Consider the following 21,510-nt stretch of genomic DNA (forward strand, 5'->3'; position numbering starts at 1 on the left):
TCTGTGTGTGCGTGGGGTGTGCCTGTTGTTTTGTTTCTACAGTGCTTTAAAAATGTTGATGTGGTTCTTGGTTCTCAGGCCATACAAAGACTGGCCCAGGACTGGATTTGTCCGAGAGCTATAGTTTGCACATTTCTGACTGCCACAACTTAAAACCCTCATTAAGCTCTGCGGACGCCATGACACCTGCAGGGAGCTGTGGTGGGATGGCTCAGCTACCTCAGGGTAGGCAGGTGCCTCCCACTGCTGGTGCTGACCACATGCTCAGTGAGCAGTCACTGATGTTACCCTTACAACTGGAGCTGAGAGGCTAAAAACTAAGTATTGGCCAGGTGCGGTGGCTCATGCCTGTAATCCCTGCACTTTGCGAGGCTGAGATGGGCGGATCATGAGGTCAGGAGTTCAAGACCAGCCTGGCCAACACAGTGAAACCCCATCTCTACTAAAAATACACAAAATTATTCAAGTATAGTGGTGGGCACCTGTAATCACAGCTACTCGGGAGGCTGAGGCAGGAGAATCGCTTGAACCAGGGAGGCGGAGGTTGCAGTGAGCTGAGATCATGCCACTGCACTCCAGCCCACGTGACAGTGCAAGACTCTGTCTCAAAAACAAACAATGAAAAAGCTAAGAATATTCAGGAAAAAAATATTCAAACAATCTACTTGCACTTCCAGGAAAGAGAAGAGGCGGTAAGAACACAGGTGTCCCATTATCATACCAATCACTCTACGGCTCCCTGTCTGAGGCCTCAGGTCAGGAGGAGATGAGCAGCCTGGGTGTTGCCAGCATTTGTCCTGATGTACCTGTCGATATACTCATCTGTGAGTTCAGGAACCACATTACCAGCTTCTTTGTTTTCTTTTACAGAGATATCAAGCCAGACAACATCCTGCTGGATGAACATGGTAAGCCTGCTACGAATCCTTTTCAGGGACTCTCGGTGGAAAGTTTGAGGTACTGGGAAGTGGGGAGGGGGTGGGGGTTGGGTCTTGCTGAGTTGGAGATTAGGGTTGGCTAAAAACCTTCTCTTGTTTCAATCCTGGTGAATGGACATCTGTGTAAATTTCCGGTCCATGTCCTGCTGTGGTTAAGTTGAATCAAAGTTACTTAAAGTGTTCACATCTGAAGTCATTGCTGTTCTATCCCTATATGAGGAGGACAGGGCCGCAGTGAGGACGAGCATGGGGTCCCTGGGTTCTAACCCCCGCTCCTTCACCTATGAACGGGTGGGTTCAGGAGTCTCCCACCTCTCTGAGTCTCGATTTAATTTTCTGTAAAATGGGGAAAAGGCATCTCCCTTGCAGGGTGGTCATGGGGATGAAATGAGAGTGTATGCCTAGCAAGCAGAGTTTAATACTTGATAATCCACTAAGCATTTACTCATCTGTCGGCTATGTCAGGCTGCTCAAAATTTCCTTTATATGCACCCGAATCTTCTAGGCATCTTCTCAAGCTGATTTAGTAGGTCTGAGCTAGGACCGGACTCTGCAAAGTTGAGTCTGCAAAGCTCCCTGGTGGCTGATGCTGCTGGTCCATGGACCACACTTTGAGTAGCAAGGCACCAACGCAGTGGCTCTCCAACTCTTGCCTCATCAGAATTACCTGGGGGACCTGGTAAAAATCAGAGGTCAGGCCTTGTCCTGCTTCAGCAAGCCTGGGCTCCTATATTCTGGATCAGAATTCTGGGGATGGGATGCCCAACAAAGTTTAAGAACCGTGAGCCTAGGGCTCAGCCCAAGAACACTCGGTGGTCTTGACAATCAATTGTGGCTGATGCCAATAGCGGCCTTACAGCCTTGAAAACTAAATTCACTGGCACTGCTTCAGGGGCCCATCTCTCAGGGCCTAACATGGGGTTGGCTGGAGGGAGAAGGTGGGGATTCTTCTCAAGTAGGGATTCTCATCTGTGCTGGGACCTTCAAGGATGAATGTGTCAAGTTTTCCACGCAGCTCCCCCACTCTCCCTCCCTACTCCTGCAGGCTGAAGTCATGGTTTTATCTCAAAGCTCCTCTCAAACCTTCCATGTGCCAGCAGCATAGCTTGGGGCATCCTAGCCTCATAGTGTGCATCTTTATGTACAGGAGTGGTGGATGGAACCATTTGCATCTCTGCATCAGATGCTGGAACCACACTGAGTGCTTTTCAGGCAGTGAGGTTGAACTCACTGTGCTCCTGAATGGAAGGTCAGCAGCAGCCTCAAGATGCCTAGGGCATGGACAGAGCAGAAGATCCAAATCAAGTCAGGAGAGGAAGCAAAAGCAAGGTCTTCAGTTTGTATCTAAAAGTCAGGATCTTCAGATGTGGTGCTCAGCTGAGCTTCCAGCCAGCTGAGTGTCCTTGAGCAAGTGGCTGTGCCTCCATGTCTCAGCCTTCCCAGCAGGGACGCAGAAGTAATAGACCCATCTTGCAGGGTGATGAGAGTCTTGTCTCGGCTGAGACTCGAAATTCAGCCACCCGTCACAGTAAGCAAGTGCTCAGGAAGGGGTAGGTAACTCGCCCTCTTCCTGTCCCTGTCTCTGCTCAGGGCCAGGCAAGGTCAGATCACAGAAGCAAGATGAAGAGGAGGTGAGAAGACACAGACTGGTTCTTCATGGCAGCCTGGAAAGCAGGGGTCTGGAAGGCTGGATTCCCAGCAGCATCCTCAAGGCTCTGTCCTATTGATTAAGAGAAATTGCTAGGGGAAGACTTCCAGGACCTGCATAGCATCCCAGAAGCAAAATTCAGGCAGAAGCATGAATAGCAATAAGCCAGCCTTTGCACTGATGAGGAAAAGTGAGGCAGAGAGGCTGGGGGTAATCCAGGACTATCTGGCTTCATAGTTCTGGCTCCATCCTCACCGCCCCTGGTCACAGCTCCCCTGAAACTACTGCACAAAAGATACAGGCAGCCTCCCCTGAGTTTTCTCTTTCCTGTCTTTTGGATTTCCATCCAACCCATCCCACCTTCCTTTCTGCACCCATTCTCAGCCTCCACATCAGCCCTTCCCACATTCTTTCTTGATTCTCTTCTGCCCCCTTGAGCTCCTCATCCTTTGCCAGCCCCTGCTTGGTCTTCACATTGTCCCAGCCCTTCTGGCTATGCAGCACCCCACACACTACCCAAGTGCCCCTGCATCCAATCTTCTTCCTCTCCAGCCACCCATTTTATCAAAAAGTCTCTACTAGATGGTGGGACAGAGCGTTGAATATGATATTTCATACTAAGAGGTGAATGGCTGATAACCTTTCCCCCACTCCAACACCCAATGAGTGGCTTTGCAGGTGGTACAGAAAAGAAATTTAGGAGCAGAGAATTTCTCTCAGTAAAAGATAAGTCTCCTTTCTGGGGAGAGAAGAGAAAGAGAGGAGTCTATGCCCATGACCCTCATTTACCTGCTCTTCCAAGGGGAGAAGCTGATCGGCTTTTTAAGCAGATCCTGACAATGGCCATTCTTGCTTTTGTCTTTTACTCAGTAAACATCTCTTGAGCACCTGCTGTGTGCCAGATTCTGGGAATTATGAAGAAGGGAAACAGGGTCCTAACCCTGATGGGTTGCATGGTGTTGGGGAGAGTGTGGGGAAGCTCACGAGAGGTCGGGGGCAGAGGGAAGAGGGAGAGGGGTGTGCAGGGGTTGTCTTGAAGGCAACGCCATGACAGTGGGATTCTGAGGGCGTGACAAGGCCAGACAGAGGAAGGTGTGCCTGAATGGACAGGTGGTAAAGACAGTGGGGCAGAACTGCAGAAACAAGAACAAAATGGCTTGTTTGAAGAACACAATAGCCATTCGTTTTGTAGGTTTTTAACACTTAAAATCAACTTCATACTTCCAGACCTTTGCTATGAAACATGACCAGCCATGAGGCAAGGACAGTACGTGTTCCTAAGTGGGTCCTAAGGGCACCCCATTTGTGCTGGCATCTACTGCCACCTTTTGTAAACTACATGACAAAACCTTGTACAAACCAGTAACTGCGTATTGCCATTTCAAGAGTCCCATCATTGGTTGCATTAAATGCTTTCCCAGAGAACAAGTTAGTTATTTGGGTTTCAAATGAAATATAAACATAATTAAACAAATGCATTTATATTTTATGAATGATGTCCAAGATCTGCTAATGTTACACAAAATCCAAGCATATCCCACAAGCTTCTCTGCTCCCCAGTGTCTACCTAGTTTCTATCTTTCAGGGTTTTATGTCTTAGAATGGACACTTTAATTCTGCTCTGAGATTTGAGGTCTCTGAGCCAGCCGCAAAAACAGCGAGAGACTGTGCATTGAGGTAAAACAGAGTGAAAGAAGATACAGCAACTTAGAACAAGGCAGGGAAAAGAGCTGAGTGCATTTTAGGCTGAGGACCACAAGATCAAGGCAAAGGGAATTTAAAGACATAGGGGGAGTGGGAAGCAATTGCATTAATTTTCTACTGGTACAATAAAACTGGGAAATGAATAACCACATAGCCTAAATGGCATAGACAAAAAACATCCAGTTAGCTCACAGGATCCTGGGCTTGAGGGGCTCTAGGCTGGGCTTGGCTGATCTTGGCTGGGCTGGTTCCTAAGACCAAGGTTGCATAGGCTGTGCTGTTGATGTTGGCTAAACCCACTCCAGTGTCTGAGGCTCAACTGGCTGTCAGCCGATCCCCTCTGGCCTTGGCTGGCTAGCTGGCTGGGTGACTCAGCCCTGCTCCTCGAGATCATCCCCTGCAAGTTCATCCACATGGCCTGCACATGGCCATAGCAGGAGCAAAAGCAGGAGAGCCCGATCACTCAAGCCTCCACCTGTGTCATGTTTGCCACCAAGGCAGGAGACAAAGCAAGTCATTTGGCCAAACTTAGAGCCCAAGGGAGAGGACACTGTGAAGGCACATGGCAATGGGGTGATCCAGAGAGAGGTGAAGAATTGAAGCCATTAATGCATTTGCCTACCGCAAGGGTGATGGAAGAGGCCAGAGAAAATGGAATGGATGGAACCACATGCACAGGCAGGTGGGTTAGTGCTTTCCACGTGGGAGCTGAACTTCTCCAAAGGTGGGCAAGGAGAGAAGAGTGAGAGACAGAAGGAAAGAGCCTGCATTTTTGCCCTTAAGTGCCACTGAGGGCCCTGGTTCACAGATCATTGATGATGACAGTGAAGGATGTAGTCCTCATCCTCTTCTGTATTCCAGGAAGTGGTTTGCTTGTTGCAGACTTGCCATGGCCAGGCATTGTGTCCAGTGACCTCAGGAGGCAGATTCCCTGTGGCCGAGGACCTCATGGCCTGGGGTGGCTGTTCTCTGTCCTGGTGGCACATCACCTGGGTCCCGAGGCCCCACCTCCAGAAGCTCTCATTTGATTCCTCTTGCAGGACAGAGTGTTGAGTAGTGGGATCTTTTACAGTTTCCACATGGATCTAATCTGCAGTTGAGGCTGTGGGAGGAGTGGAAATATAAACAGTAGATGATGACCCAGTGGGGTCAATGCCAGGACAGAGCAAGCATGGGCTGTGGGGCAGCAGAAGGTCACTGAGGCCAGAGGAGTGGTGCGGGAGAGCTTCCTGGAGGAAGGAACATGCACATTGGATGCTGAAGCATGCCTGAGTTCAACACAGCCTTTCAGGGATGGCATTCCAGAGGTACACACTCATTTCTTGTGGCCATGGAATGGGCACAGTAGGGTTCAGAAACCTGATCTGGATCTGCAGCAGCTGGCAAAGCAGCAGCCATGTGGTCAGAGTGGATTCGTTTTCTTTATTGTATGATCCATGTCTTGCATTTTCTGTATTCTGAAGCTTTGGCCTCTGGAGCCTTACTAAGCCAACAGACTGCCCTGCCCAGGGCTGGCCAATCCTAGAGCTGGTAAACAACTTGCCCCAAGGCATGCTTTTCAAATGCCAACAACCAATCCAGAGCCACACCCCCAACATCTCCTTTATCCACTCTTCTAGGAATTTCATGTTCCGGGCCCCTCCTCAGCTCCCCTGATTATCCCAGGTACAAGACAACTAGAGACAGCCCCAAGAATCCAGGGCCCATGGAAATTGCTCAGACTAGTCAATCCTAAGCCTGCTAATCCTGCCTCACCCATTCCTTCCCATGGAAACCACAGTAAAGGCTCTGGCCCACATTTCCCCCACTCCCCATCCTCCTGAGCAGCCCTAGTGCTTCCCTGTCTCCCCGGCCCATGACATGGGCTGCACCCTTTTCTTGGGAACTGTACCAATCAGTCATCTCCTGATCTATTATACCTCAAATTTTCTATTAATTCGCTGTATTTTATAACACTCATTGACCGAACTCATCTCAAAGAATTGCTTCTCCATCTGCTGCTAACATATTTGTTGATAAATGTGATAAGTGCTCCCCAAAATGGCCATGGCTAGCCATGTTGACACCCCCTTTTCTCCTGTCAAAACATTGTATGTGCTACTCCCAGCATGCCAGGAGGAAGAGACTCCAGGAAGTTAAAAAACTGGGCATGTGCTGTTTATAAAGTATCAGATGTGGGGACTGTAGCAGTTGAGAAGGAAGGGAGAGGAAGCCCCTGTACAAGTTGGGGAGCTGAGATGTTTCTGTTAAGCCTGAGGAGCCCACGGTGGATATCTTGGAACCATATGGGTCCCAAGACTGTAAGGGTAAGCACATAGGAATATGCTTTAAAGCTCTTCTGAGGAAGCTTGTAGTGAGATTCTTTCCAGCAAGCTGCCAGAAACGGGGCTTCTGCTGCAGCACTGTGCCAGGGGAAGGTGTGAAAGTCCTAAAAACATAGTATGTGAGACACTGAGGCCCACAGCAAATAGCCCCTGTATTTTCTAGGGCTACCGTAACAAAGTCCCACAACCAACAGGTGTAAGCAACAGAAACATACTGCTGGTGGCTGGAAGCTCAGGATCAAGGTGTCAGCATGGTCCTGCTTCCCCTGAAGTGAGTGGGGGAGGCTCTGCTCCAGGGCCGTCTCCTAGCTCCGGCAGCTTCTTGGCTTGTGGCAGCATAACTCTCCTCTTCACCCAGCATTCTCCCCATGTGCGTATCAGCGTCCAAATTTCTCCTTTTGATGAGGACGCCAGTCATACTAGATTTGGGGCCCACCCCATTTCAATGTGACTTCCTCATAATGAATGACATCTGTGATGACCCTGTTTCCAGATAAGGCCACTTTCTGTGGTACTGTGGATTTGGACTTCAGTATGTGAATTTTGGGGGAAAAGGGACACAATTCAACTCATAACACCCCTGTCTTCTCTATATGGGATTTTACCAAATAAGAAAGAAAACAAGAAGGTGGCAGAGAGAGGCCAAGATATCACCCCCATGCCTGAGAAAGGCTGATGTGTGCGAAACCAGTAAGGGTTTCCTATCCTGGGACTGAGACAGAGGCAGATTCATCACCAAGACCCTTCACCCTGCCTGTGTGGAGGGACTGCTCAGGTCACACCAAGAGCTTAGAGGACTGGGAGAGAGGTCCCATTCCCGGTAAGAGGAACCTGGGCAGAGCCAAACTGAGTAGGGCCAGTTTGCTCACCCTAAATTCACCCTTCACATAATCACTGCACCTCCCTTGGTGGGCGAGTGCTATGATCTGAATGTGTCCCCGCAAAATTCAAAGGTTGAAACCCTAATCCCCAATATGATGGTGTTAGGAGGTGGGGCTGTGTCAGTCCATTCTCACCCTGCTATGAAGAACCACCTGAGACTGGGTAATTTACGAAGAAAAGAAGTTTAATTGACTCACAATTCCACAGGCTGTTCAGGAGGCATGGCTGGGGAGGCCTCAGGAAACTTCTAATCATGGCAGAAGGTGAAAGAGAAGCAAGAACATCTTCCCATGGCCAGCAGGAGTTGGGGGAAGTGCTACATACTTTTATAAACAGCCAGATCTTGTGAGAACTAATTCATTATTACAAGAACAGCAAAGGGGAAATCCACCCTTATGATCCAGTCACCTCCTACCAGGCCTCTCTTCCAACACTGGGGATTACAATTAGACATGAGATTTGGGCAGGAACACAGAGACAAAACGTATTATTTCACCTCTAGCCCCTCCCAAATATAATGTACTTCTCACATTTCAAAATACAGTCATGCCTTTCCAGTAGGCCCCCAAAGTCTTAACTCATTCCAGCATTAACTCAAAAGTCCAAAGTCTCATCTGAGACAGGACCAGTCCCTTCCACCTATGAGCCTATAAAGTCAAAAACAAGTTAGTTACTTCCAAGATACGGTGGATATTACATGCATTGGGTAAATACAACTGTTCCGAAAGGGAAAAATCAGCTAAAACAAAGGGGTCCCATGCAAGTCCAAAACCCAACAGGGCAGTCATTAAATCTTAAAGCACCAAAATTATCACCTTTGACACTATGTCTTAATCCAGGCCACACTGATGCAAGGGGTGGGTTCCCAAGGCCTTGGGCATCTCTGTTCTTGTATATCTGCAGGGTACAGCCCTCTTGGCTGCTTTCACATGTTGGCATTGAGTGTCTGTGGCTTTTCTAGGTGCCCAGTGCAAGCTGTTGGAGGGCATACCATTTTGGGGTTTGGAGAATGGTGGTCCTCTTCTCACAGCTCCGCTAGGCAGTGCCTCAGGGGGGACTCTGGGCTTGGCAGCAAAACCAGTTTTTCCTTTTAGGCCTCCAGGCCTGTGATGGGAGGGGCTGCTGCAAAGGTTACTGGAAAATGCCTTAAAGGCATTGTCTTATGCAAATTTCTGCAGCCTGTTTGAATTCCTCCTAAGAAAATGGGTTTCTCTTTTCTACCACATGGCCAGGCTGCATTTTCCAAACTTTTACATCTGCCTCCCTTTTAAATATAAGTTTCATTTCCAGGTCATTTTTTACTCATCAGTATAAGCATAGGCTGTTAGAGGCAGCCAGGCTATATCCTGAACATTTTGCTGCTTAGAAATTTCTTCTCCCAGCACTTTGGGAGGCCGAGGCAGGTGGATCACGAGGTCAAGAGATCCAGACCATCCTGGTCAACATGGTGAAACCCCATCTCTACTAAAAATACAAAAAATTAGCTGGGCATGGTGGCATGTGCCTGTAATCCCAGCTACTCAGGAGGCTGAGGCAGGAGAATTGCCTGAACCCAGGAGGCGGAGGTTGCGGTGAGCCGAGATCGCGCCATTGCACTCCAGCCTGGGTAACAAGAGCAAAACTCTGTCTCAAAAAAAAAAGAAATTTCTTCCACCAGATGCCCTAAATCATCACTCACAAGTTCAAAATTCCACATATCTCTGGGGCCTCCAACCTTTTTGCTAATGCATAGCAAAGGTGACCTTTGTTTCAGTTCCCACTAGGTTCCTCATCTCCATCCGACACCGCCTCAGCCTGGACTTCATTGTTCATATCGCTATCTGCATCTTGGTCACAATTTAACAAGTCTCTAGGAAGCTTCAGACTTTCTCTCATCTTCCTGTCTTCCTCTGAGCCCTCCACACTCTTCTAGCCTCTGTTGGTTACCCAGTTCCAAAGTTGCTTACACATTTTCAGGTGTTTTTATAACAGTGCCCCTCTCCTGGTACCAATTTTCTACATTAGTTTAGAAATATCATTCTTTATATCATACCCTGATATAAAGAACTACCTGAGACTGGGTAATTTATGAAGAAGAGGTTTAATTGACTCACAGTTCCACAGGCTGTACAGGAGTCATGGCTGGGCAGACCTCAGAGAACTTATAAGCATGGTGGAAGAGGAAGGGGAAGCAAGCAGGTCTTCACATGGCTGGCAGGAGTTTGAGGGCTGGGGGGGAAGTGCCATGCACTTTTATGAACAGTTGGATCTTGTTGTAACTCACTAGTACAAAAACAGCAAGGGGGAAATCCAACCCCATGATCCAGTCACCTCCCAGCAGGTCCCTCTTCTAATACTGATGATTACAATTATACATGAGATTTGTTTGGGTGGGGACACAGACCTAAACCATATCAGAGGCCTTTGGGAGGTGATCAGGTTATGAGGATGGAACCTTTATGAATGGGATTTGTGCCCTTATAAAAGGTACCCCAGAAAGCTCCCTCACCCCTTCCACCATGTGAGAACACAGCAAGAAGTTGCCACCTCTGAACCAGGAAGCAGGCCCTCCACAGACACCAAATCTGTCATGGCCTTGATCTTGGACTTCCCAGCCTCCAGAACTGTGAGCAACACATGTCTGTTGTTAATCAGTCTAGACATTCTGTTACAGCAGCTCAAATGGACTAAGATTGGGATTGAAGGAGTGGAAATAAGCTAATAAGGTACTTGGGATAAATCCTTCTGATGTGGTTTGGTTCTGTGTCCTCACCCAAATCTCCTGTCAAATTGTAACCTCCAATGTTGGAGGTGGGGCCTGGTGAGAGGTTTTGAGACCCTGGGGGTGATCTCATGAACGAGTGAGTTATTGTGAGTTCCGGTTGTTTAAAAGTGTGTAGCACCTCCCTCCCTTCCTCCTGCTCCATCCATATGACTCGTCTTCCTCCCCTTTGCCTTCCATCATGATTGTCCATTTTCTGAGGCCTCTCCAGAAGCCAAGAAGATGCCACTATGCTTGCTGCACAGCCCGTAGAACCATGAGCTGCCAATTAAAACTCTTTTCTTTATAAATTGCCTAGTCTCAGGTATCCCTTTGTAGCAATGCAAGAACAAACTCCTGCACCTTCCTTGCGGAAGCAGAAAGTGAAGGGCAGTCTTTCTCTCCTATATTCCTGCCAACACTGGATTCAATTCCAGCTCAGCCTGGTAAGAATAATCTTAATTATGCACTGTTCCCAGGATGGTGTTTGATACTGGTCTAGAGAAACATGTGGCCTAGCCCCTGGCTTTGTGAGGCACACCTGTCTGGAGAAGAGCCCCATATGATGGGGAGAGTTAGGAGCAGAGTGGGGGAAGCAGTGGTCTTGCCATCCCATGACCCAGGGTGGAGACACCACCATCCCTGGGCAGCTGCCTATTCTCAGTTCATTTTACCTGTTGGAGCATTATTGCCCTAAAGAGAGAATGGCTTAATGAAGTAGGAACACAGTGGGCCTCATAGTGAAACCTACCTGGGGCTTGAATTCTGGCTCCAGGAGCTTGGGCGAGACAGTCACTTTTTCAGTTGTTTACACCATGGAAGGGATCACCAGATGGTGTTCACACAGGCCCTGCCCCAGCTAATGCCTCCATCTATTGAGATTGCTCTGCTCCAAAAAGATGCCCTCTGCTTGGCTTTCACGAAATCTCACCTGAGTGCATCTCATCAGCAGAATCTAAATCCTGGCCAGTGCCCTTGCTGCAAGAGGGTTTGAAAATGAGTTTTTCCCCTTTGATACAGGAGGTAGCGAAGAAAGGAGTCAGCGAGGATGCTAAGTGTCAGAATCTAGTGTCCAGCATGGTACCTCCTGGAGTCGCTGCAAGGAGTAGATCTAAGTAGGGAAAGTGTTGCAAAACTTCTCCAGAATGTTGCTAATTGTGATGAATATGATTCATAAAATCACATGCCCAATACAGTGATGTAGAAAGGCAGTGTGTTAGTCGGGGAGCCTTGACTCTGCAGTGCTAATGAACATTGAAAGCTACTGGTTTGACATTAAGAACCATGGACATAGATAAATGATGGAAAAAAAAACTAAAAATGTCTGAGCTTGCTCAAAAGCCTTGGACTGAGTGCTTTCTGTGCAGCATCAGCTCAAACCGGGAGCACATGCCTGGCAGGCTTTATGGAATCACAGGGCATGGGGGGCACTGGAATTAGCTGGGGAGGGAAGTGTCCCTCCCAAATCTCAGCAGAGGAGCTCAGTAAAGCCCAGAAATGTTGCATTTCTTGTCACTGGTTGTTGTTTTGCATTCTTCACCTGTGCATGGGGGCAGCCTGGAGTAGACAGATTATTTTTTAAGGCCCTGAATTCCCACCCCATGACCAGGGTACAGAAGGAAGCCAAATTAAATGGAACAGGAAAAAAATCAAAGGCTCGTTTTATGCTTTATCAGGCGAGGACACGTGCTGAAAACACAGTCTTCCTACCGTCGTAAGCCAAAGGAAGCTTGGATAAGCTGGTGCCATGGAATTTGATTGGGTTCCTTTTTTCCTTTGGCCATTGTCCTGTGATAAGTTTGCTATGATCTCCATGAAGATAAATGGGAAGAAAAGAATAGTTCTGTGTGGTGCCCAGAATGTTTGATCCTGTGTTGAACAGTGGCAGCGGGTGTTATAATCAGCACCCACAGCTCCAAAGTACGATTATTATTAGCAGAGAGCCAGGGTTGCTGGAAACGGCTGGAGCCTGCCAGGGGAGGGGGCTGCAGGGCCCACGGTCCTGATTCTCATCTCTTTTGGGCTTCTTTGAAGCAGCACTACTTTGACCTCTGGCTGAGGCATAATTGGGTCCTGTAAACCAGCTGAGATGGGTCCCCATCTTGAAAAGGAGACTTACTCCAAATTCAAGAATGATGAACGTGAAACAAGCCAGAGAACACTCGAAAGGAGATGACTGTTTATAGATTCCCTTTCATCCTAACTCTCAGTCCTCCTTCCTCTAGAGGGAGCTATCTCTGCACCCACTCCCAGGAATTCCTAGGGAAGCATGGCAGCCATAAAAGTGTTCATAAAAGGAGCAAGGCCGGCCCCTACAAGCATATGTCCTATTCTCCCAGGCTGTGGCCTTGGAGGTCCCAGTCCCACAGCTGCACCAGGCTACAGCTAGGCTCGATTTTTTTTGATAAACCCCATGTGGGGTTATTCCATTAGGTTGCTGAAGTCTTAAACGTCAAGGGTTAAAATGGAGTGTTTTCAATACTCCTGTGACTATTATGCTATCCCTATAAGGAATGAAGAAAGGTAATAGAATTTGCCTGCTCAAAGGTCTCTTTCATTTCACGGTAGTTTAAAAATAATAGAAATTTATTTCTCATAATTCTGGAGGCTGGGAAGTCCAAGATCATGGGCAGATGGAATGTTGTCAGTACTCCCACGAATATTACGCTATCCCTATACACGATAAGGAAGGAAGAAAGGTGATAGGATTTGCCTGTTCAAGGATCTCTTTCATTTCTGGGTAGTTTATAAATAATAGAAATTTATTTCTCAGAATTCTGGAGGCTGGGAAATCCAAGATCATGACCAGTGTCTGGTGAGGGCTGCTCTTTGCTTCCAAGTTGATACCTTGTAGCTGTGTCCTCACATGGCAGAAGATCAAACAATGAATGCAGTGTGGGGCCTCTTTCATGAGGTCAGTAATCCAGTCGGCTCCTAAGGGTCTTACCTCTTAATATACTTTGCCCTCTGTGTCCATGGGTTCAGTTCAACCAGCCATGGATAAAAACTGGTCAAAAACAAGCATTCAAAAACTAACAATGCAACAATAAAAAATAATACAAATACAAACAATATTTAGAAGAAAATAGCTACTTGCATAGCCTTTCCATTGTATAGGCATTCTAACTGATCTGGAGATGATTTAAAGTGTGTGGGAGGTTGTACACAGGTTAAATGAAGTACTAAGACACTTCATGTGAGTGGCTTGGCTGTCCACAGATTATGGTATTCCCGGGTTGTCCTGGAACCAGTTCCTTATGTGAATACTGAGGCATGGCTCTAATTTATCACATCGGTGATTAAGTTTCAACATACGAATTTTGACAAATACATTTAAACCACAGCAGGAGCCCTCACCAACTATGCTAGCACCCTGATCTCAGACTACTAGCCTTCAGAACTGTGGGAAACAAATGTCTGTCATTTAACCCACCCAGTGGTGGCATTATATTGTAGCAGCCCAACTGACTAACACGTAGTGATACCACTCTCTGTGGTAGTACGTTTCCTGGTAGGGGAAGTATGGGAGCAAAAACCAGAGTAGCAAAAGCTAGTTTATCATTGTGTAAGTCTTGGGGTCAGTTTTGAAGAATTAGTGGAAGTCTACCAGGCAGTTGAGAGGGAAGAACATTCCAAGGAGTGTCAGAGGCTTGGAGATGAGATGAATTTTCACGTGTTCAAAGAAAGGAGAGATGTCTGTCTGGAGGACAGGATACCTAGACAGACTGGGAGCACGGTTATTGATTATCAGCACTACATTAGCACTTGTATTAATGGGTCATACACAATATCCTGGTCTCCTTCTCTTTGAGTTTTGGATGTTTTCAGTTTATGGAAAGTAAGCCAGTTCATATTTTCAAATTTTATAGGAAACTTTCATTCTCCTGAGAAGGAGCTCATAGGAAATCTCATTGGGCACTAATTTTTCATTTTCCTACATCTTCACTCGCCCATTAGAGGAGGCCCAGTGAGAAGTCACAGCTCATCAATTAGCACAGCCAGGGGAAAGCAGAAGTGGAATCCTGCTGCAGCCATGCAGGTTCTTGCCCACTGTGCCTGAATTCCTGGGTGGAAACAGCACGTCTGTTCCAGAAAAACCCTGGAGGCCACAGGAGGTAATGAGATCAGGACTGTTCGACCCAGCTCTGTAGGAAGAGAGTGGGATGAGGGGAAAGCCCCACTCTGGCTTCTGCACACATCAGCCTCGATACCTCGGCCCCAACACTAGTGACTGGAAACTCAGGTTATTCTTCAGTAAAGGCAAGGATAGTAATACCCTCCTCTCAGGAGCACTTGAAGGATTAAGAGATTTCACACTTATTATGCAACACTTATTAACCCTAAATAACAGTAGCTTAAAGGAGCCAGGGGTTGCATTTTCTCTCCCTCTTCATCAGTTTCTCTGCTTTAGTCCTTGCCCCTATAATCCAGTCACAGCAGCCGAAACAGTATTCAAAATAGAGTCCAATCATATCAAAACCCTCTCATATGGAGTAAAAGCCGCCATCCTCACTGCAGCTCGGAAGGCCTAACACATTTTTCCCTGGAGAGAATTTGTCTCTGGTTCATTCAGAGCAGTAAACATCTGAGAGTTACTAAGGAAACATTGAAAAGAAATAATAGTGAGGGTAAGCCCACCCTAATGCTACAAATCTGTTATAATTAAAATACCCTACAAATCTGTTATAATTCAACCCATGAGGTACTGCCCCTGCAATAAGCAACAGGTCAGTGGAACAGAAGAGGGAACCCATGTGCTGACCCATATGTATGTGGAACTTTATATAAAGTGGGCATACTGCAAGTTTTTAGGAAATGGTGAATTTCTCAATTAATGTTGTTGAGACCACTGGATATCCATTTGGAGGAAATGAAATCAGAATGCTGTCTCGTGCCATACACAAAAATATACTCCAGATGGCTGTAAGACTTCATTGTAAGAAAATATAAGAGGAGACTATGTAAAATCTTAGGGGCAAAATCAGCTTCCGAAAATTGGAAAATTATAAGAGAAATGACACTTAAAAGTATAAAATTAACATATTATTTGCATTTTAAAAACTTCTTTATAGCAAGAGGCACTGTAAACAATGTCAAACATGAACAGTAGGCTAAGAGAAAATATTTGCAATGCACATGGGAGAGAAAAGGGCAAAGGTATCCCAAAGACAAGGTGCTCCCGGTGAAAACTGACCGAGGTCCCAAGAGGCTGATCACATGGGAAACGGAGAGTCTCCTCTGTGGCGAGGTAACATTTCTCACCATATAATTTGCAGGACATAAAATCACTGATAACAACTAGTGCTGGCAACGTGCACAAAAATACACATCCTCATATTCTGTTCATAGTGCCATAAATTATACCTTTTTGGAACATTGTATGCATACCCCTGGACCCAGCAATCCACGTCTGGGGATTTATTCAGTCAAAATAAAAGTACTTATATGTAAAGATATATTCAGAAATTCTTGTCACATATTCTATAATAAGAAGAGAAACGGCTGGGCGCGGTGGCTCAAGCCTGTAATCCCAGCACTTTGGGAGGCCGAGGCGGGTGGATCACAAGGTCAAGAGATTGAGACTATCCAGGTCAACATGGTGAAACCCCATCTCTACTAAAAATACAAAAAATTAGCTGGGCACGGTGGCGTGTGCCTGTGATCCCAGCTACTCAGGAGGCTGAGGCAGGAGAATTGCCTGAGCCCAGGAGGCGGAGGTTGCGGTTAGCCGAGATTGTGCCATTGCACTCCAGCCTGGGTAACAAGAGGGAAACTCCGTCTCAAAAAATAAAAATAAAAATAACAAGAGAAACAATTAAGCAAGCAAAACTGGAAACAACTTGAGTAGTCATAATAGGGAATTGCTGAATAAATGATACATTTTATGATATGAGCATACTATAGAATACTGTGTAACCATAGGTCCATGGCTTCTTATCTGAAATCCTTGGGGCAGATATGTTTTCATAACTCAGAATTTTCTTCAGATTTAAAAATTCATTTATATTAAATAATATATATTATAGTATAAAATAATGTGTTTAACACATAATATGTAATAATATTTTAAATAATACATTTTATGCTATCTAATACCCAATAGGGGCTTGGAGGAACATCTTGTAATCAAATACATTAATATTTCTACAGCAAAACATGTATATTCATTTCAAATGGAATAAATTAAAAAATGACTGCTTCAGGTCAAATCTTATCACCAAGTAAATTGCGGAAAAAATTGCACTTAGAAAGAAGGATAAAGGATTGCGGATGTCATAGGTAGACCAACATATACTAGCTTGAAAATTGTCCATGCTAGGGGTCCAAAGTGGCTCCCGCCGGAGGTCATGGTGCTTGCAAAGGCGAGGTCATCAGTTCAAGGCTAACCTCAGCAACCTCATAAGCTCAAACTAATTGGCAAAAAAAAAAAAAAGAAAGAAAATTTTTCATGCTTCATGGCTATATTCAAAAGTAACTTTTAGAGTGACCCATGAGGTATGATGTCATTATTGCAGGGACAAACCAAAGCTCCCACAAATATGGATATACATTTGCATAAGCAAAGAGAAATCGTGGAGGAGCCACATGAATTGTGTGATTACATGGGGGTGGGAGAGACAATGAGGCGTTTAAAGTGCTGACTGAAAAACATGTCTATATTCTTTGGCTTACTTTAATGAGCTGGCATCACTTTCACAATGAAAATACTAAACTTTTGACAGAAGGGGAAGGTGGAAGAAACCAAACAAAAGCCACATCTGAAGGCTCCACAGTCCTCTTACAGTGGCAACATGTGCCACTGTGTTTAGAACTATGCAGGTGTGGGGTACAGCAATGACTATGATATACACTCACTTTCACGTGCCTTAAAGTGCAAAACAGCAATGTGAGTTTGCTTTCTTGTTGGAATTAGAAATAAAGGAATAGAACGGGTACAGTGGCTCACACCTGTAATCCCAGCCCTTTGGGAAGCTGAGGCAGGCAGATCACGAGGTCAGGAGCTCGGGACCAGCCTGACCAACATGGTGAAACCCTGTCTCTAATAAAAATAGCAAAATAAGCCAGACATGGTGGTGTGCACCTGTAATCCAAGCTATTCAAGAGGCTGAGGCAGGAGAATCACTTGAACCCAGGAGGTGGAGATTGCAGTGAGCAGAGATCACACCACTGCACTCCAGCCTGTGAGACGGAGTGGGACTCCATCTCAAAAAAAGAAGAAATAAGGGAATAGGAGGGTACAAGATTGGTCTTGGCTGGAGAAGATGGGTTTGGAGCTACTCCTTGGCAGGATAATAATGCTAAGAGCAAACACTTAAGAGAAGCCTCCCTACTTCCTGCATGTCAGCGTCACTCTAACCTCCCTACTTCCTGCATGTCAGCGTCACTCTAACCTCTCTACTTCCTGCATGTCAGCGTCACTCTAACCTCCCTACTTCCTGCATGTCAGCGTCACTCTAACCTCCCTACTTCCTGCGTGTCAGCGTCACTCTAACCTCCCTACTTCCTGCGTGTCAGCTCACTCTAACCTCCCTACTTCCTGCGTGTCAGCGTCACTCTAACCTCCCTACTTCCTGCGTGTCAGCGTCACTCTAACCTCCCTACTTCCTGCGTGTCAGCGTCACTCTAACCTCCCCACTTCCTGCGTGTCAGCGTCACTCTAACCTCCCTACTTCCTGCGTGTCAGCTCACTCTAACCTCCCTACTTCCTGCATGTCAGTGTCACTCTAACTGTTTTATGTGTATTAACTCCCTGACTTCTGCAACAGCCCTCTGAGATGGATATTTATTATCATCGTCCCCATTTTATAGATGAGGAAACTGAAGCCCAGCGAGATTATTTGCCCAAGGTTGTACACCTACTCCCAACAAAGCTGAGGCTTAAACCAAGGCAGTCTGGCTCAGAGTCTGTGCACCCAGCTACTACTCCACACTGCCTCTTTTCAGGCAGGACCATGGATGGCTGAATGGAGAGATACTCACTGCAGCCACAGGGAGGGGCCTGAGGAAGCCCCAGAGGCTAAAGCAGCCTGGGTATGTTCTAGGAATGCTCCTTAGGTAGGAATACTGTGCATCCCAGCAGAGACCTGGCTGGGCGACTTCAGCTTCATCCACAAGTACCTGAAAAGCCTTACAAATCCTCACAGAATAAATACCTTGCTGCTGCATCTCACCTAGGACCGCTGGACAGAGCTGGCTGAGCAGCCTGCTCACACATCAGTGCTGGCAGTTGAGTATGAGATTAGAGGGTTGTGTGTTAAACTGCTGGTGCTTTTTCTGTCCACCGTAGCTGATCACATCAAGCATGCCTCTCCCATATGCAGTCCCGTGGGCTTCTCAGCATGCCTCAACGCACCTGCTCCAGAATGTGTTTTCCCATCTCTTGGTGATGCTTTTCAATTCCCTCCAAGTCAGTTTTGCATATGCCACCCATCTAGGAATTTAAGTCCCACATCCCAAATGCCACTCTCAGATTTGGTGAAAATGCAGCCAGCCATTTTCACATGATGTGATGACAGAAAAATAGAAATGTAAGTGCAGTTGTAAGTATTATCCAAGGATCTCTGAGCTGGAATCTTATATGTACCAAATTTCCCAAAAAGCAAGTACTAATCAAAATTCCCCACAAAGCAAGTAGTGATCGTTTGGGTGTTTCCTTCCTCCCTATCCCCTCCCTTCCTCCCTATCCCCTCCCTTCCTCCCTATCCCCTCCCTTCCTCCCTTTCCCCTCCCTTCCTCCCTATCCCCTTCCTTCCTCCCTATCCCCTTCCTTCTCTTCTATTTATCTCCTTTACCTGCACATCACCTTGTTTCCTTCATTTCCTTTCTTTCCCTCTTCCTTGCTTGTCCTGTTTTTTGAACACCTACTTTGTAGGTGCACCCAGCCTATCTATGCCCCATCTGCTGCCATCATTTCAGCCTGGATGGGAGGTGGTCTCAACCCCCAGCCTTCTCCCTACTAAATTCACCAAGACCAGTACTAAGGTCTCCAGTGACCATAGCGGACAAACAGCAGAACAAGCAGTATCCTCTGGGTGGGAGAATCCTCTCCACCCGCCCCTGCCCCAGCCACAGCCCACCTACGACTTTCCTGGGAGAAGGAGTCTGGACTGACCTGTCTTGATTATTTCCAGGAGCTTTAATTCTCCACATCAATGTCCCTAAACTTTTGATCCATAAAAAATGTATCTTGCCCCTCGATATATTTATGCAAAACTAATATGCCTGTGTTACCAAATGAATTCACATTCTGAAACATGCACACAAAATAAACACTTTTAAAGTATCAGATAAAATAGCATTATAAATAGAAGTTCTAATGTTTTCGTCCTGTATCCCACCTTGCCTCAAAACACAGCTTTCAATACCCAGCTGCCTGCAGCCCATGCTAACTTGAGTTTCTGTTTCTGTATTTGCAGGACATGTTCACATTACAGACTTCAACATAGCGACGGTAGTTAAAGCAGCAGAGAGGGCTTCCTCCATGGCCGGCACCAAGCCCTACATGGGTGAGTGTTCCAGCCCCTTCTTTTCATGTGATCAGGCTCAATGCCTAAGACTCGGCATCCTTCTCTTGTTTCATCTGCCACTGCCCCCTGCCACACGCCCTCCTCCCATGCTCACATGAGGTTCCATAGTTCCCAGTAGACAAAATGCTCTCTCAGAGCTCTGGACCTTTCCAAGCTGTCTCCTCTGCTTGGCAACCTCTCCCCGCTTGGTTTTCTAAAGAACTCCTGCCCAGCCAGAGAGCCATAGCTCAGGCTTGAGAGGGTGGCAAACGAAACAAGTATTTTCTTTTCCACTACGTTCAGCGTTTGCCAGAATTTAACTTGGTGGTGGTCATTCGGAGTGTATATTCCTAGGCACCCAGTGTTCTTTGAATGTGTAGTTTTAAATGGCTTTTTAAGGAACTTTTATGGAATTATCATTTTTAATATTCATTCTGTTCTCCTGCTTTTGTTTTCTTGGTTATGGATGCCTCTTATCTGAATGCTGGATCGTCTTTGCCAATCTTCAACAATTGTCACCGTCTCTGAAATCTTTATTACCTCTGGCTTCATTTCTTTAAAAATGTTCTTGGCCAGGCGTGGTGGCTCATGCCTGTAATCCCAGCACTTTGGGAGACCGAGGTGGGCGGATCAGTTGAGGCCAGGAGTTCGAGACCAGCCTGACCAATATGGTGAAACTCTCGTCTCTACTAAAAAAAAAAAAAATACAAAAATTAGCCTGGCATGGTGGCAGATGCTTGTAGTCCCAGCTACTTGGGAGGCTGAGACAGGAGAATTGCTTGAACCCAGGAGGTAGAGGTTACAGTGAGCCGAGATTACACCACCACCCTCCAGCCTGGGCGATAGAGTGAGATTCCATCTCAAAAAACAAAGAACGTTCCCATTGTTATATTTCTCTTTCTCCCAAGGTATTATCTATTGTATTTGTTTTGTGCGTTTTCTAGTGAAGTCTTCATTTCTGAAATCATTTTCCCTTTATTTCTTTTTACCTAAGTTCTCTCACCTGATTTCTGCGTTTTTTATTCTAATTTATGTTATGTCTTACATAATTTTGTTAATGCTTTTATTACATGTTAATTCTGAATGTCTATATTTGTTATCAATTACCGCGTAACAAACTGTGTCAAAACATGGTGGTTTAGGACACTCGCAATGTTATTTCTCACAATTCTGTTGGTTGACAAAGTTGTTTCTCCTCAGGATTGGCTGGGCTCACTCATGAAGAGGCATTCAGCTGGTAGGTCAGCGGGGAGCTGGGTTCAGCTAGGACAGCTGAGATGAATATCTCTCTCTTTCTCTATGTGGTCTTTCATCATCAAAGTGGCTAGAGTGAGCTTCCTCACGTGGATTCAAGATAAGATGGTAGAGCCACTTCCCCCATGCTTATCAGAACTCTACCTGCTTCACATTTCCCGATGTTCAGTTGGTCAAGACAAGTCGCATAGCCAACCACGTGGAAGGGAACTGCATGGGGTACAGGTAGCAGAAGGCTGATTCACCGGAGGACCATTAATGAAACAACCCATCGTGTGTCTTTTAACTCTTTTAAAAAGTAGGCAGTGGTTTCAGTCTATTGTATCAGCACATCTTTCTGTGTGTTTTTATTCCAATGCTGTTATTCTGCTCTTTCTTCTCCTCTGACTAACAATAACTTGGAATTTGACTTTGATACTTTTCTGTTCCTCTTTTGTTTCAATAATTGTTGATTCTTATTAATATATGCACAAGTTCTATGCCTAGATAATCCCCATTTACCATTGCAAATAAT

General features: G+C 46.1%; 1 protein-coding gene across 2 annotated transcripts in view; it reads left to right on the forward strand.

The window, feature by feature from the left end:
* The window catches only part of STK32B (serine/threonine kinase 32B), a 446,518-nt gene that overhangs the window by 351,231 nt on the left and 73,777 nt on the right, over positions 1–21,510 (forward strand). For both annotated transcript variants that reach the window (XM_002746002.5, XM_078368001.1), the window contains exons 5-6: positions 871–908; positions 19,653–19,742. In XM_002746002.5, the coding sequence (XP_002746048.2) occupies positions 871–908; positions 19,653–19,742 (128 nt within the window). The remainder of the gene's footprint in view (positions 1–870; positions 909–19,652; positions 19,743–21,510) is intronic.

Source organism: Callithrix jacchus, chromosome 3 (genome assembly GCF_049354715.1).
Source record: "Callithrix jacchus isolate 240 chromosome 3, calJac240_pri, whole genome shotgun sequence".
NCBI lineage: Eukaryota > Metazoa > Chordata > Mammalia > Primates > Cebidae > Callithrix > Callithrix jacchus.